This window comes from Monodelphis domestica, chromosome 2 (genome assembly GCF_027887165.1).
Source record: "Monodelphis domestica isolate mMonDom1 chromosome 2, mMonDom1.pri, whole genome shotgun sequence".
NCBI classification, from domain to species: Eukaryota; Metazoa; Chordata; class Mammalia; order Didelphimorphia; family Didelphidae; genus Monodelphis; species Monodelphis domestica.
In genome coordinates, this window is record NC_077228.1 from 78582998 (window position 1) to 78601068 (window position 18071).

Here is an 18071-nt window from a genome sequence, read left to right on the forward strand (position 1 = left end):
TAGTGTGCTTTGGAGTATTCATAGGTAGAGGGTAGAGGAATAAGTTGAATATGATGGCATGATCTCCCCCACAAAAAAATTAAGGGGTGAAAAAGATAATTTTACTAAGAAAAGGGAAGGTAGTGAGGTTGATTAGGGTAAATTATCTTACCCAAAAAGGCTTGAGAAAGTTATTGAAACTGAGGAGAGAATGAAAGTGATGATGGGCAATGCTTAAACCTTACTTTCATCAGAATTAGTTTAGAGAGGGAATAATATCTGTACTTAGATATAGAAATCTATCTTATTTTATATAGAAGGGGAATAAGATGTGGGGAGGCTAATAGGAAGGAGGAGGGTATTTTGGGGGAGGCAGTGGTTAGTAGCAAAATACTTGTGAATACAGAGTGAAAGGAGAGAGAGAAGGAAGAAACAAAAGGCAAAAATAAGATGGAGTAGAATACATACAAATCATGGGTAATGATTCATTTTGATGATGTTAAATTTAAAAAGGTTTTGTACCTTTGTACATTGTACCAAACAAGACCAGTGTAACAAAGATTAAAAGAGAAATGAATTGGGAAAAAATTTTAGAGCATATTTTTTTCTGATAAATGCCTCATTTCTCAAATATATATAAAATGGAGTCAAATTTATAAGAATACAAGACATTCCCCAGTTCAAAAATGGTCAAAAGATATGACTAGGACGTTTTCAGATGAAGAAGTCAAAACTTTCTAGTCGTATAAAAAACATGTTTTAAATCACTATTGATTAGAGGAATGCAAATTATAACAACTCTGAGGTACCACCTCATAACTATTAAATTAGTTAATATAACAGTAAAGGAAAATGCTAAATGTTCAAGGGGATAAGGCAGAAATAGGATGTTAATGCATTGTTAGTGGAGTTGTGAATTGATCCAAACATTCCTGAGGACAATTTGGAACTATGCCCAAAGGGCTATAAAAATGCATGCCCTTTGATTCAGTAATACCACACTACTAAGTCTATACCTCAAGGATATATTTTAAAAAAGGGGGAGGGAATAGCCTATTTGTACAAAAATATTTATAGCAGCTCTCTTTGTGGTGACATAGAATTGATAATTGAGAAGATGCCTTGCATTTGGGAAATGGCTGAACAAATTATGGTATATGATTGTGATGCTCTGTAAAAAAATGAGGAACGGGATGATTTCAGAAAAACCTGAAAAGACCTATATGTACTGATGGATGCAGAGTGGAGAGAGCAGAGCCAGAACATTGTGAAAGGCTTTGCTATTCAGTACTATACAGTGATTTAAGTTAAGTCTGAAGAATTTATAACAAAGAATGCTATTCAACTCCAGTAAAAAAACAACAACAACAAACTGATGATGTCTTAATACGCATTGAATCATACTATTTTTCACTTTATTTGTGTTTCTTTCTGGAATTTTATTCTATTTTCTCACGATATGACCAATATGGAAATATGTTTTACAAGATCATACATGTATAATCCAGACTAAATTACTTACCATTGTGGGGAGGGAAAGTGAGACACCTTTGATATTATAATGTATGTAAAATATTATTACATATAATTGGGAAAATATTAAATTAAAGAAGAAATCAATACAACATATCTAAAGCATTCTTGTGAAACCTACTAGTTTAGTAACTACTGGAGTAGGAAAGTAATTTAGCCTAAATTACTCAATGTGAAACCATTTTAATTCCTAGTGATCACCTCTTTTTTCTCCTCTAAATATACACAAATCTTCTGTTCAATGATATCCTATAGAATTTTCTGGGTGTAAATATTATAGTTATTGGAAATATTTTGGAACAATTCTCTCTGTACTTTTTAAAATGGGGGATACTTAACTATTTCTACTCTTCTAGGAAATTTTCTGTTCCTTGTGATTTCTCATATATTAGCAGCAAAGCTTTTAAAGCCTTGACTTGCCATTTTTCTAGATTTGGATTTTTTAATCTTATTTAAAGTGGCTAGATGTTCTCTTGGGTAATTAGGTGGTATAGAGGGTAGAGTAGCAGACCCAGAGTCAGGAAATCCTAAGTTCAAATTTGGCTTCAGACACTTACTAGCTGTGTGAATTTGGGTAAGTCACTTAATTCTATTTGCATCAGTTTTCTCATCTGTAAAAAGAGTCAGAGAAAGAAACGTTAAGCCACTTTAGTATCTTTGCTAAGAAAAATCCCTCAAAAAGGGTCATGAAGAGTTGGACATTACTTCAAATGACTAAATAACAGATGCTCTTTTAAAATGTTCTCTTCTATCTCTTGCCTCAGTGATTTTTTAATGATATTTGTTCTATCCTTTCTAGTCTACTTCAAAACAGTAATATCCCCACAGGCATAACTAAGCTGTGGCCACTAGTAGCAGAATGGAATGATTTGGTTGGCTCCCCAGCTTGGCTTTGAACAGAGTTAAAAAAAAAATAGGGTAATAATATCAAAGACCATTAAGTGTCCCATTCCCTGTCCTACCCTTTGGTTCCAGACATGCCAAATGAAGCCTTTTCTTTTCTTTTTTAATTTTTATTTAGAATATTTTCAATGGTTACATGATTCATAACCCTCCCCATGCTCTCCTCCCTCCCAAAGCTAACAAGCAGTTCCACTGGGTTATACACGTATCATTGTTCAAAACCTATTTCTATGTTATTCATTTTTATAGTAGAACGATACTCTAATATCAAAACCCTAATCACATCCCTATCACCCTATGTCATCGAGTATATATTTTTCTAATGCGTTTCTGGTTCCACAGTTCTTTCTCTGGATGTGGATAGTGTTCTTTCTCACAAGTACCTCTGGATTTTTCTGGTTCATTGCATTGCTGCTGGTAGAAAAGTAGATTACATTCAGTTGTACCATAATGTGTCCAGCTCTGTGTATGTTTTCCTGGTTCTACTCCTCTCACTCTGCATCAATTCCTGGAGGTTGTTCCAGTTCACATGGAATTCCTCCAGTTCATTATTCCTTTCAGCACAATAGTATTCCATCACCAACAGATACCACCATTTGTTCAGTCATCCCCCCAATTGAAGGGCATCTCCTCATTTTCCAATTTTTTGTCACATGCCCTCCAGCATTTATCATTTTCCTTTGCTACCATATTGTCCAGTCTGCTAGGTATGAGGTGGTACCTCAGTGGAAAACTCATTCTTAAATAAAAACAGACAAATAAAAAATAAGCCTCTACCAATGCTAATTGGCAACTCTTTTTCAATTTGCAATCAGAGATTTTGAGGGTACTGAAACTTGCTCATGGTAACAGAGCCAATATGTGTCTAAGGAAGGATTTGAACCAACTCTTCCTTATTCCAATGCATGTTTAATTCACCATACTACCCTTGCTCTTCTCACTAAATTATTCCTATTAATAATCAACCAACCAAGTCAACCCACGTTTTCCTCACTATGTCACATACTCTTTCAGAATCACAGAAGTCCAGGCTCTTTTCCACATCATAGTGTACTTTAAAGCATAGTGGTAGAGAAAGAAAGGGAGAAAGCATGGAGAGAGGGGGCGGGGGAAAGAGATGAAAATTGGTTAACCCTCTTCACTTAATCAGCAGTTCACCACTACCATTACTCTGTTTAGAGCTTTGTAGATGTATTTGTCCAGACCACTTCCTGCGATCTAGACCTCCATTTTGAGAAATACTTGTTGATGAATGTCTGTTCTCTCATTGTAGTCCCTTTATCAGTAAAAGAAATGATGAGAATTATAGTTTTTAATTTGCTGAAATGAAGGACTGAAGGATCATAGGAGAGAAGCCTGGGAATTTGGGAGCCTTGGGGCAGTCCAGTAGAGATTTTAAGGCAAGGGTACTATGACCCAAGACTAAATATTATCAAGGACAGTTGGAGCCTTGCTTGGCTTACTTATCCACTAAAGGAATGGCATGCCTAAACAGAATTTGCTGCCTCATTGGAATGAATTAGTTTGTCTTCTCTGTTTCCATCTCTGTTATCACTCTGAGAGCTTGTTTATTGGTTGTCTTTCATTTTGTGATGAGTTTTTGTCTCCAGATGAAAATCAGCTTATTTTCATTGTACTCTGAGCAAGTATTTACTGTAAACTAATGGACCATACTATGGGGGAAGAACAAAGAAGGTCTTTGGATAAATACCCATAAGCTAAACAGGAACTTAGAATGAAACTTTCCATATCTGGAGACAGAAAGGAACTTTATCATCAAACCAACCTAGTTCTTCTACTGAGTGGGTGACAAATACATGGAGGAAGATTAGTTATATACTCAGTGCCACAGGACCAGACTGATCTTGCTGATGGACAGTTATGGGGTGAGGCACAGTTAGGGAGACCTAACTTACTATAAAACCTTCCATCTTCCAGCTACTTGTACATATAATTACCAGTGTAAAGGACAAGATGTTTACAGTGTACATTCCTTTAGCTGAGAGGTGTAAAATGAATTTGGAAGGAGAATGAAGAGATAATTTGCTAGTTCACAGTCCTTCTCACAATTCACACAGAATTTTTAGTACTCTTTCCCCCTTCCTTGCTTTAATCTGTCAGAGAAGGTGAGATCAGCTGGCATGGAACCATCATCACATGTTGTGAGAACAGAGGACTACATCATACCTCTCAGAAACAGGAGGGACAATGTCCTTGCTCAAATAAGAGAAATTGAGTGAAACTTTCTCATTTCCTTCTCTCACCTCTCTAAAAGATTTCAGACCAGTGCCAGCACTGTCTTGTCCTCAAGGCTCAAGATTATTGTCTTCCACAATGCCCAATCCTTCTCTGTCTCCAATAGGGCTTCTTCTGACAACAGTGGACGTGGCATAGGAGAGTCCTTCCTTCCTTCCTTCCTTCCTTCCTTCCTTCCTTCCTTCCTTCCTTCCTTCCTTCCTTCCTTCCTTCCTTCCTTCCTTCCTTCCTTCCTTCCTTCCTTCCTTCCTTCCTTCCTTCCTTCCTTCCTTCCTTCCTTCCTTCCTTCCTTCCTTCCTTCCTTCCTTCCTTCTTTCTCTCTCTCCATATATATGTATATATATATACATATATTATATATATATATATAATAAGACAGTCCTTTAAATACTTGAAGATTTATCAGGTTTCCCCTTTAGTCTCCTCTTACACAAACTAAATAAGCTTAGGTTCTTCAACTAATCAAATGAGATGATATAGGTAAAGGATTTTGCATAAGAGAAAAAAGAACTTTATAAACAAGGCACTATATTAATATTAGCCAGTACTATTTTTGCTATTATTTTATATTCATATTTAACAAACTGTATTGAATATATTCTATGTGCCTGGACACTGAAGATGCAGAAAAGAAAGCAACACTACCTTTAAGTAACTAACATTCTACTGGGGATAAAATGAATTCACAGATAAATAAATGCAAAGTATTAAAGAAAAATTTCAAGAATATGGTTTGTGGAGGGGAAAAATCTCAAAAGACCTCATTTAAGAGGTTGTGCCTGATTTTTATGTAGTGCAGTGAAAAGAATAAGATATATCATTTCTAGACTCTGTTTCCTTATCTGTTAAATGGAGATAATAATGCTTCTATTATCTACTTTACAGAATTGTCACAAGGCAAATGCTTTATAAACTCTCAAGTACCACATAAATGTGAATTATTGTTTTGATTTTGTGTCTTCCCTTCTTAACTAGAATAGGATCATCTTGGAGGAGGTGATACTGCCTTACACATCTTTGCATATCTTGTAGCAATTAGTTCAGAGAAGCCTTCTGGTATTGTTTTTGTGCCCCCAAAGGTTCCAGTCTCATCTATAGTAGTCCCTCAAATTGTTAATTTTTGTTGTTCATTCATTTCAGTCACATTTAACTCTTCATGATCCTATTTGGGATTATCTTGGCCTAGATACTAGAGCAACTTACCATTTCCGCCTCTAGTTAATTTTACAGATGAGGAAACTATAGCAAATAGGATTAAATTACTTTCCCGGGGTCACACAACTAATAACTATATAAGACTGGAGTTGAATTCATGAAGATGAATTCTCTTGACTCTAAGTCTGGTGTTCTATCCACTATACCACCTAGCCCCGCATTACTTAATTGCTTATTAATTACTTTGTCCTACAAGTTATAGAATATCTTGGAAGAATAAGTGAACTTCTCCCCCAAAAGGGAGTGGTTTGCTACCTTTCTACTAGATGAACCAAATTTGGTGTACTTAAATCACTTACACATTTAATGTAAATTGTTTCAAAATAGCTCCTTATAAGGGCTTTAAGAGGAAAGTGGGAGTGTGCTTATTTCAGAAGGAAAAATTTCAAGCAGTAATTTAGTGGGTAGATGTTATAAGGAGGTAGATTTCACCTAAACATGTGGACAAGCTCTCAAATGATTAGGCATGTCCCCAAATGGATTGGTTGGATTTATGAAGGAATGATGTTTCTGTCACTGGAAGTGTTTATACGAAAGAGTAATAACAATATGCCAAAGATATTGTAGAGAGGATTCCTGCAAAGGTTGGGAAATTAAACTAGGTGAACTCTAAACATCTTAGGGTTTTTCCTCTTAAAGAGTAGTAAGTGTGCATCCTTATTAGAAGGAATTTTTTATATGAATACATCAAAAATCTGATTGAAAATTGCCTCCCCTGGGATAGATCAAAATTCATCTATAACTTAATACATAAGCCTTCAGCAGGTTGCCTGAAGCTCACAGAAGTTTAATTATAATCTAGGTCTCCATGATTCCAAGTTCTATACTCTATCCACATTGTCACATTGTTTTATACCTAGGTCTTATGAAGGTCAGATGAAGTGTATTATGGTCAATGGATTTGAGATTCAATTGGGCAACAAAACTAAGAATTGCCACACTGTTCTGTTGTATTTAGTTCACTGTTCTTTCCCTGCCCATGATGCCCAAAAGACATTTTTTTTTGTGGAAGAATATGCCAACTGCTTCTGGGAAGTTGACTTCAGAAGGTAACATGTCTCCCAAGCAACCCTAACTTTCTTGCTCCAGGATGACTCTTAAAAATGTGACTGGATGCTTAATGGCCTTGCATCTCATCCAGCCCCCTACCCCATGACCCTGGCAACTTTTGTGGCAAAGGTACTTGTAGTTGCCATCAGCCACCAACTATCTGCTACCTACTGAGTAAGCAGATTCAACCTCAAGAGAGAGACATGTGGCAGATTATGCCAAGTGGGTCAAACCCTTAGAAAAGAAAGCTCTCATCAACAAAGTCCTTGGAATTGTCAATTGGTTCAACATTAAAAACAAGTATGTATACTGTGGAAATGATATTAAAGGAGAAACATTACCAGTTGCTTTGCCATTACACCTTAAGGACTTTTCATCTAACTTGCACCTGAGACACCTCCTATGTCGCTGCCTCATTAGAACAGGAGCTCCTTGATCAAGGTGCTGTTTCTATTTTTCTGCTCAATGCTTTCTGTCTGGTAAACAATAAATGCTTTTTCAGTCATTCCTTAGAATCAGCCAACCTTTTTAAAAAATTTTGCTCCTTTATTATACCAAGTCTTCTTTCTTTGATGTTAGAGAAAGCAAACAGTTACATGTAGAATTCTCCAAAAATAATTTTAAAGAAAACAAACAAAAGAACAAAAGCTTAACTCTTTTTTTTGTGGTCTCTGATATAAAGTAGACTGGGCATTTTCAGGTACATTTTTCAAGTTTTAGAAATAGCAACTGTTTTTTTTTTAAACAATCTAAATGTTCTAATTCTATTTACTGTTTTTTTAAAAGTAAATCTAAATGTTCTAATTTTATTTTTCTATTAACTATTGTATTTGAACCCAGACAGGTAAGTTTTAAACTTAAGGCAATTTGGAATCTGAAGAAATTTAATAAGGACATTCCCTTCATTTGCAAGGGCAATATAAAGAGTAATTTCACACACTTAAGTTCTCATTGTCAAAATGAACAACAAACCTATAATTTTCTATATTGAATTCCAAAGTGAATACAGCCATTTTAGCATATGTAAATTAAGATTTTCTTTTAAAGTAGTATCAACACAATAAAGTACATTTTCCCCATAAAATATAATATAAACAATAAGTTACTTGCTTATTCTGATGTAGAACCCACAATTTTTGGACATAAAAACTGTAAACTTTTGATTATGTTCAAAATTCAACCTTTTTAAAGATTTAAGTTATTTGAGATTTTGGCATTTGGAGCGGTTAACAAAAGATTTCTATTATTGCAAAATATTTTACTTAACATTACTAATTAAAGGCAAGAGAGTTTAGTGTTCTTCATCTTATATCAACTACCAGGAAGAAAAGAAAGGCTTCCTGAAATGGACAGTCTGTGTGAATGAATTGTTCAGACGGAGAAACCGGCTTTGATTTCCAGACTTCCTTTTTTCTACAACCATACACAGCATTTGTACTAGCTGAAGAGGACTCTTTCCATCTTTTAATGCTTGAGTAAGGTTTAAAATTTGGCCTCTCATTACAGACATCTGCTTTTCAAAAATGGTCTTGTCAAATCTTTTATCAATCTTAAAAAGTTCATAAAGATCTTCACATAAATCTTGGACGAAATTCATATCAGAGACACGTGGGAGAATTAATGATTTAGTTTCTTCAGAAAAAGGAACTTTTGCTTGAGGGAGCCAGGCCCAATGAAAAGGATATGCTCTCCATTCATCAGGATGTTTAAAAGGAAATGCTAGACCATTATCAATTGCAGCAATTTTAATAAGAGGTTCTTGACTAGAAACTGACTCTGTTTCCTGAAAGGAAATTTTACTCTCAGAACTCTGGTCTGCGTAGCAGACTAACCAATTATCATTTCCCCTATCAGTATTTCTAATGATGTAATCCAAGGCAACTAATCTCTCAAACTGTGACTGAAGCTGTTTTCTAATATTCTCAGGTAAAGGATCAGCTTCAAATTTCCTGAGCCAATAATCAGCTTGCTTATAACCTTCAACAAACATCTGAAAGGAGCCCACCTTGGGAGGCAGTTTGATTCGATGGAATTTTTTGCCCACTCTTGGGATTTTTTCTAGAGCATATTTTTTGCCTCTGAATTTTGCACGGTCTATTGTACTGTAGTTAAATGTTGCACTCACCAGGTAGACCACCTTTGTTTTAGGTACAATTCCCAGACGGAGTTTTTTATCTACAAGATAGGCACCAGCTTCAGAGAGGTATCCCTGATTAGGAACAAGGCAACCTCTGCCAAAACAGCAAGGGCAGCAGAGCTTTTGAAACTGTTTGGGCCATTTGGGATTTAGATGACTATAAGGCTCTTCAGATTTTGGCTTAAAGACACCAATAATTTTCCCTTCGAGACTCTTGACAAAATAACTTCCACTTGAACCCTGAGGGATTCTTTCTGGGAGAACGCCACCGTCGATTGCTCGTAGAGCTCTCTGTATTAGATGAGAAAATTCGGAATCCTCGGTGCTTGAGCTCCACTCTGTGCTACCTCCGCTTAAAGAAGAGAGGTAGCGCTGGCTGATGCTGGAATCTTCTTCCCTGACCACTGGCTGGAGCCTGACCAACTCTTCCGGCTTGACCGTGTCAGACACTGGCTCTTCGTCCCCTGGAGGTTCTCCACCTCCGCTGTTGTCTTCTCCCTCCGGTCCCTGGAAGACCCTCACGGCACTGCCCTGGGAGACCCAGCAGGCTTTCGGCAACAGCGATTCCTGTTCCTTGTCCAATCTCCCGGTGGCTCCCTCCGGCCCCAACTCCTCAGCCTCCTCCATGGCCGCCTCCTCCATGGCCACCTCTTCCGTGAGCCTCAGGGCCAAGCAGTTTACGGCACTCACTAGAGGGAACTGCTCCGATCTGAGCAGAACGACGCGCTGTGGAGTGGACTCCCTCTCTTTGTGTCCTCATAAAGTCAGTGGGACCTGCGCTCTTGAACCTTGTTTGCTGTGTTAGCAAAGCCATTTTTATTTTTCTTCAAGATTATTCAAGAGCAGGGGATGGACAATAAATAACTCAAGCAGAGCAAATCTATCTTCTGTTTGGTTGGTCAGAAGAAACGCTCTTACAACTATGCCTTCTCCCACTTAGTTCGGTGGGAGCCTTTGCACAATGGCCATACTGTGAATTCTTACATAAGACTATGAGCATAGTTCTGTACATCATGCCCTTTTAGGCAACGAGGGCCCTGTTATCATGCCCCAGGAAGGCCAAGGAGAATCCTTGTGTCTTGCCCTCTTACATCCCAAAAGGAGTAGTTTCATTGGCCATTTGGCTGCTTCCTTCTCCATATTCCAAGGTTCTTCAGACAGGCACTATCTTAGAAGCTGTTAAACTGACAGCTATAAACAATAGGAAGCCATCTTAAAATTTTCTGCTCTTTTATAAACTGAAGAACTACATGCTCTTATATAATCTAAATTTGGAAGGTTGGGTGTGACTGCCCAGTTACCAGAAGGCAGGACTGGAACATTCATTCTACTACAGCAAGACCTACATCATTCACAAAGTTATCTTTCTTCAAATTAAGAGGGAAACTTTTTTTCATTGGTATCTTTGACCTGAAGAATGACAGTATTTCAGAAGAGTCCATGTAGAGCAGCATCTTAGTCTTTGAAACTCCTTGTGACCAAAATATCCTCCATCTTGGATCCTCTCCAAACATCATCTGACTATGAGCCCAGTGGTTTAGTGGATTTGTGTGGCCCTTGGGCTACTGATCAAAGTCTACTGGATACACATAAGACCTAGGGAAACATAGACTACAAATTGATTTTGTCAGACTTTTCTTTGGTTTCCAGCCATTCTCATGCTACTCTACCTAATGAAGAGAGTGATTCTGTCTTCCTTCTTTGTTTGACCTTTATTATGCTCCGCAAACCAGAGAGGGGATTCTGTTGGCTTGTCTCACTTGGCTGACACTTTCTTCAGCAAGATCTTAGCCCTTCTTGATTTTTAAATTTCTGATATTATTTCTGCACATCCAAAGGTAGCCTTGTGCTAGCTTCTTTCTCTGCCCCAAACCTATCACTGGTTTCTTGGCAGATTTCTTTGTTAATGCCCTGGTCTCCAAACCTAAATCTACAACCTCTGAATGAGTTGGAGTGTGGGAGACTGGAAGGGCAAGACATGGAAGGTAAGGAAGTGGTCTTAGGAAGGGTGCAGACATATTGACCTATTATTGAAGGTAACCAAAGCAACTTATTATGCAGCCAGCTTGGAGCAATTTTCAGAACTTCTCAATCTGAGGTTGGCATGTAGATGACCCATAAGCAAAAACTTAGGGTCTTAAGTTTTTTGCTAACACTTCTAGAAAAGACACACAAGGACCTGGGGATGGGGGGTGTAATGCTATTTCTGACCTGAATCAGTCACCAAATCATCAGTTATGCCAGCTCTCTAGTTTTTCCAGTTCAGATGGTGATCATCATGTTTGCCTTACTCCCCCAAAACTTCATGTCTTTAGATGCAAGTAGTACTTTGTGGACCTTCTTGGCATCTTTATCCCACTTGCTTTCAGGACCTGCACTGATTTTGCCCTTTGCAAGCAGAAACATGTGCCAAGGTTTGTCTCAACAAACTGGAGACCTAAGAATGTCTCTCCCCAAGCAACCCTTTGAAAGATGATTTATGCTGATTCTAAAAAGTCTTTGCCCACCATAGAAGCTCTTTCTGTAGCTGACCATCTTCTCAACTTTGTAGCATTGTAGTATTCTATTTATGAAAGAATTCAGAGGATTCATGAGACGCCTTTCACCATGCACTTTTTCTCTGGGTCAGCACTGTTGGCAAGCCAGAGTGCCTGGCAAATTCCCCCATATGCTGCTGTGTCACAAGAACTAGAGAATCCCTTTGGTGTGACCCATGTGAATACTTTGAAAGAATACCCAACCCAGGAGAGAGCTCTATAGATTGCACTAGAGGTGCTTCTGCTCCTCTGGCTGCATGGACACCCCAAGTCACCTCTTGCTTCTCCCTTTCTTTCCTGTGTTATCTGCATAAGGGGACTGTGGCCATAGGCCATGGCCTTGTCTCCTACCTTTGAAAGCCATCAGCTTCTCTCTTGTGCCAGAGTCACCACTTTGTCCTTACCTACCAATGCTCCTCCTGTTATAGGGGTATTTGGGAGATGGGATTAGATGGAATTAACTGAATTACATCAAGCTGTCAGTAAGCATATGTCTGAGTCTATCTGGACTTGGGAATTTTTTCACTAGATCCTTGCTTGATTTGTTATAGACCAATATCTCTAATAACATCCCCCAAGGCTTTTCCACTGATGGAACCCACAATCTGGCCCTAGGCCTGGAGTAGGTGCAGGAAGGAGAGACAGGCACATAGAGATAGGTGGATGGACCACGTGCCACACCTTTGGCTGATGTTTTCCTTAGAACCCCCTCCTCTTCCTGGGATTGGTGGGGATTACTACAGTGAGTATATTTGCATTCCAGAAAAATCATGGACTCTCTGAGGCAGGCCAGTCATTCAGGCAGGATCCTCTAGAAGCAGAAAGTGGTGTATGTTTTCAGCCCAGACCTTTCATACTGATCTAGCTTCTTCTGTGTCTTAGCTTTGTGTACTCAAAATCCCACAGGGACATTATTGGATCCTATTTTGAGTCTAAACCTGAAGCTTTTGCTCCAGACTTGGTTCATCAATATCTGCCATTCCCATCTCTAACCAAGTCAAGAGGTAGAGAACCAACAGAAAGAGGCCATTCACCCAAGATGATCAAATGAGGAGTCTCTGACTGGTCAGACTCTGACCCTTTAGCAATGGACAAAGAGCTTCCCTCTACTCCCCATCCCATCGCAAAGGTAGCTTCTGGTGGCTTAGGATAGATATCTGGGGGGCCCTAAACCTTTCTTCCTGCCAAGCAGGGCCAACAGTCCACACTATACCTAGAGTCTACAAAACCTCTCTCTGAACAATGTCAGGGTAGAAGTGGATCATTATTTTGAGGGTCAAGGAAGACATACCTGCACATCTGGGAGCTTCTGCCTCACAACTGTCCATGTCAGATCTCAGCTGTTATAACCTTTTCCCTATCAAAAGAAGAATCACAGACTCTGAGACCAGTTTTGACCAAGGAACTGTGGCTGGAGTTTGTTGTTATTAGATGCTTATTTATCCCCATCTAAGGTATCTTCCTACTACAGATCACTAGGGAAGATAAGAGTGAAAGAAACACATTGTGTCCCAGGCAGGTTCCTTACCTTCCATCCAGAAAGCAGCCCTGACTTACCAGCTCAGGAACATGAGCTGATTTTCCCTTTTTATAATATTGTTTATTTTTCTCTATGACTTTTCAACAAATCTGGTTTATCTCATCTCTCCACACATCCACAAATCCCAAATGTTCTTAAAGGCCCTTTGGTATTTATAAGCTACAGCTGGGTAATTCTAAGCTGGACACAAGGCAAGACAGACCTTGTGTATAGACTTAAATTATATATATATATATATATATATATATATACACACATTGATTTGAAGAGAAAAAATATATTTCTTTAGGTTTCAACACTGTGTAGCATATAATACAAAAATAAAGACCTGGTGAAAAGTTTAAAAAGAGAGACTCTGGTTTGTAATTTTTTTTTTTCACACAGTATTTACTTGCTCATCGTCTGGTTTCCATTATGTTGTATGACCTCGTAAAAATGTGTTTGGTTGGCATAGTTTGATGTCAATGGCAATTGGTTGTGATATCTGTCACCCAACCCCTCCAGTCAACTGACAGTGGATAGAGAGAGGATCCTGGAGTCAGGAAGACTTGAGTTCAAATTCAATCTTAGTCATTTATTTGCCATATATTCCTGGGCAAGTCACTTAGCCCTTGTCAGCCTTAGAATTCTCATCTATAAAACAGAAATAGCATGGACCTGCAAGGGTTATTGTGAAGGAAAACAAGGATTTTTGTAAATCTTAAAGTACTTTATAAATGTTCTCATCATTATCATCATCATTGTTGAACTGGTTGATCCAAAATGGTTTCCCTTTTCACTCTCATCTGATGTCTGTGTGTGCCCCTCTCAAAGCTGTGTTCTCACTTGAAAGGTACAACTCTACCTGATAGGAAAATATCAAGATTATACAAGCAGTTGTATTCCTGTGTTGGAAGGTAGTTGAGCACAGAATTGAAAATACATGTAGAGGCTGAAGGGAAAGCACACTGTAACAGAAGGAAAGCCAGAACCTGGATGTTCTCATTTTCTAAAGATGTTAACGACCCCTCATCCTTGGATTCCATTTAAAGACACAAACTCTCCATTGTTCCTTAGGAACAGAAAAGTGTTCTTTTCAATTCCATTCTCAGCATAACCTAAAATATTTTAGTTATACTGTTGTGATGACAATCTTTTTTCCTCCAACAACTCAACATTTTATTTATTCCCAATGAAAATATACTTAAATCCAAGGGCTTTGTTTGTGCTTGAGTATCTCTATCAACTAGATTTGGATAACAATTAAGCTGTTCCTGCAGAGAGGCTCTAATTCTTTTTAATTATTAAAATTACTTGCACTTCATTGTGCCCCAAATAGGTGGCATGGGGTGAGATATGACTCAGAAGTATTAGACGGGATTTTGGTTTAATGACTCCCAAAGGTGAAAAGCATTCTGTTTTCTCTAACGAATAGCTCCAATTCATCATGGAACTATTCAGACTTTCAATGTTTGATAACAATTTATTGTTGCTACTTAATCGAACAGCATAATTGCAGGTTGGCCTTATGTGTGTACATAGGAGATTATCCATTCAGTACTTTTAAAAAATATTCTTTCCATCATAGATGATAGACAATATACCTGGCATTTTAAACTCACCTTTATAGCTTTGGAATCAGAACTAGGAAGGACTGGCTAATATTTGTTATTTATGTGTATATGACTGGTTAAATGGATGAACGAATGAAATGGCATGAATTAATCATTTGTATGAAAGAGTTCATTCTTGGTTTTTCTACCTTCTCCATATCTATGACCAAACATCTTTCCTTGTGTCTAGAAAAATTCCCTTGTGGCAGTTAAATGGCATAATAGATGGAAGGAATGCTAGGTCTGGAATCAGAAAGACTAAGTTCAGATCCAGTGATGCTGGGCAGGTCACTTTAGCTCTGTCTGTCTCAGATTCCTCCACTGTAAAATGGGAATAGTAATCACCCTTACCTCCAAGGGTTGTGGTGAGGATCAAATTAGATAATATTCAGTCAGTTGCCATACTTGCTAATATTCAATGTCTCGGAGGCTCTGCCACCTTCTAGTTGTATGATTGTGAACATTTCTTAATTTCTCTGGGCTTCAACTGGACTAGATGTCTTCCAAGTCCCTTCAGCCTCTGATACTTAAATGAATCTGTGATTAGATTTATCTGGAATAGCAGATAAATTTGATCAAGCTTTTTGGGAATTGAAACAACCAGGCCCTCTTTCAGCACGTTGGGGATTAAGCAAATTCACCAAGAGGTCTCTAGTTGATGTATTACTTCATGACAATGTTACAGTCATGACCCTGACAATGAAAGGAATGGATTCCCTCAGGAGATAGTGGGGTTCTCCTTCCCTAGAAGTCTTTAAGTGAAGATTGGATAACCAGTTCATCAGGGGTGTTGTAGAAGGAATTGCTGAGCAGGTACCAAATTACTCCTGATTTCTCTTCCAATTTCAAGGTTCTGGGATTCTGGGATAATGTGGCTATCTTTGATGTCTGTCATTGGGATATTGCCATGTCAAGACGTTGCCACATCAATTATGTCAACCGACTTTGCTTTACTTTCTGGTCCATAGCACTTAGAGAGTTAAAGTGAGTGATATGAACATTGATTATGGATATTTTTTAATATATGATTTACCTGGTGCCTTTGGTTACTTGCTTAGTTAATGATCCTAATGATGCTACTAGCATTATGAACTTGGGTTCCATATGGGCCAATTAGCTTTGCTCTGTTCTACAGCCATAAATTGTTTCTATCCTTGGATAGCATTCTCATAAGCACATATCTTGGTCAGGAGAGGGACCAACTGAGAGAATATGTGGGTGTATGAATGCAAATCCCTCACCACTACTAGAAAAAAACAACTTAAAGCTCATGTATTTGTGTTAGCTGGTTCTTATAATGTGGGATTTCCCCCTTGAGCAATTCTCACTCCTTGCCAGCTCTCAGAAGCATAGTTTGGGTAAGATTCTTATAATGTTGCAATCACAGGGCACCATTAAGCCACATACTAGAACATTTTGATGTTTGTCCTGCCAAGCACTTATCAAATATCTTCCTAATGTGTTTCTATCTTTTGACCATATTTTTATAGCTACTGATCATTTTTACTCAATCTTGAGGGTGAGAATACTGTCCCTTCTCTTCATCTGCTATGATTGGATTGTAGAAGTAGTTATAATTTAGAGCTATACTCAGATGGGAACTTACTTGTCTTAGTCTAAGGTTAGTTCTTATGGGTGAAAGCAAATCCTATTCATCAAACTAACTCAGGCAACTTCTTTAACTCTTTACTGCTACATAGACATAGAATGAATGAATGAATGAATGAATGAATGAATGAATGAATGATAACATACTGATTAAGTGCTTTTGATGTGGTAGACATTGTGCTTCGTACTGGAAATACAAGTATAACTCGTAAATCAGAAGTAAAAAAGGGGTTATTGAATGATGCATAAATTGGCATGTTTTGGAAATAGCCATGGTAGGGATGACGAGACATACTTCTGGATGAGATAAGTCAAAAGAGCACAAGATTGTCCCAGGGACAAAGCACAAAATTCTGGGGGTTAGATGATGAAGAGAGGGAGGATAATAGCTAGAGTCCAGGCAGCATGTGTAAGAAACAGCTGGGATAAAGGATCAATAGAGATCCATTCTCTCCCAGGAATACATTATTAAGACACCACTACTCAGACCAGAGATGGTGGCTTCAGAGAAATGCAAACTCACCATATTAGACACTAGGAACTGGGATCTCTAAGAAGTGTGTTGGTTTTTCCCTGGGTTGCATTATCTTGTGAACAAAACTCAATAGAATTTTATATGATGATAACCAGCTTCCCTTAACCAGAAGCAAGTTGCCAGAATTTAATCACTAGCTCACTGTTGAGTATTATAGGAGGCTCCTGAAGTCTAATTTCCTAATGGGATAGGTTGAAGAGAGGAAAAGAATGATCAGCTTATGAGACCCTATCTCAACTGAGGAGCTACAGATGTTTTTTTGTTCTTTATCTGCCTTTGCTCCTTCACATTTTCTTTGATTGAGACAATTTGACAGCTGCATACACTGAGCATCCTTGAATCCTTGGGTGGTGGCCTTAGATTTTGTTGAGTGCATGTGACTTTTTAACCACCTGTCAAACATCTGTCTTCTATGTCAGCCCTTCATAGCTGTCAAAGAGTGAACATGACACAGTTTTCAATCATGGGGAACATAATTCTCTTTTCCAGCTGAGCCTTTGAAGCTTGAATGTCAGAATTTACATTAATAATGGGGGCACCACAGATGGTGATGCTGATTGTTCCGTTTTCATCCTTTTATCATCCTCAGTCCTTTGATTTATGTCTCTGTTACAGAGTTCATTGCTAAAGGTGATGGAGAATCCCTGGACAAAGCATACAATGTACTTACAGAGTGATATTGGGAGAAATTCTAATTCACAAAGGGATCAGAGATCTTGTTCTCACAAGTGCCTTTCTAGTTAAATAAACCTTGTTTTCCTAGCTTTCTTGGTACCAAGAGTCTGGTCAGAAATGAAATATGGCAAATGTAACTGACAATTGTTTTTTGGTTCTTCTGATTTTTGTTTTTGTTCAGAAAACTGTGATCAATTGAAATACCATTATTATTACAAAATTATTCTTTGTTCTAGTGACATGACATTGATTTTTTTTAAAACCCAGTTTACTTGGAGCTCAAATGCATCTGCCCTAAATTCTATAATACACAAATACTTTGGAAGTGTGATGGGAAGAATAATATTTTCATCTGAGCAAGTGAAGACACTGAAATTTGAAGAAGACCAATGATTTGACCAGTGGTCACATTATGAATGCCAAATGATGGTGGGATAGAACTGAGTCAGTCTCCTCATTTATAGTCCAGTACTAGCTCTCTTAAACTTGAGTGTGTTTACTACTAACTCTT

At 38.1% G+C, this 18071-nt stretch overlaps 2 protein-coding genes across 2 annotated transcripts in view; one reads left to right on the forward strand and one right to left on the reverse strand.

Annotated features, from left to right (window-relative positions):
* CACNA1E (calcium voltage-gated channel subunit alpha1 E) overlaps positions 1–18071 on the forward strand; it is a 667319-nt gene that overhangs the window by 341007 nt on the left and 308241 nt on the right. The window lies entirely within an intron of this gene.
* On the reverse strand, positions 8174–9793 carry LOC103106423 (phosphatidylinositol 4-kinase type 2-beta-like). The gene has a single exon (XM_056815618.1). It carries the CDS (start codon positions 9713–9715, stop codon positions 8252–8254), a length of 1464 nt encoding a protein of 487 aa, XP_056671596.1. The 5' UTR covers positions 9716–9793; the 3' UTR covers positions 8174–8251.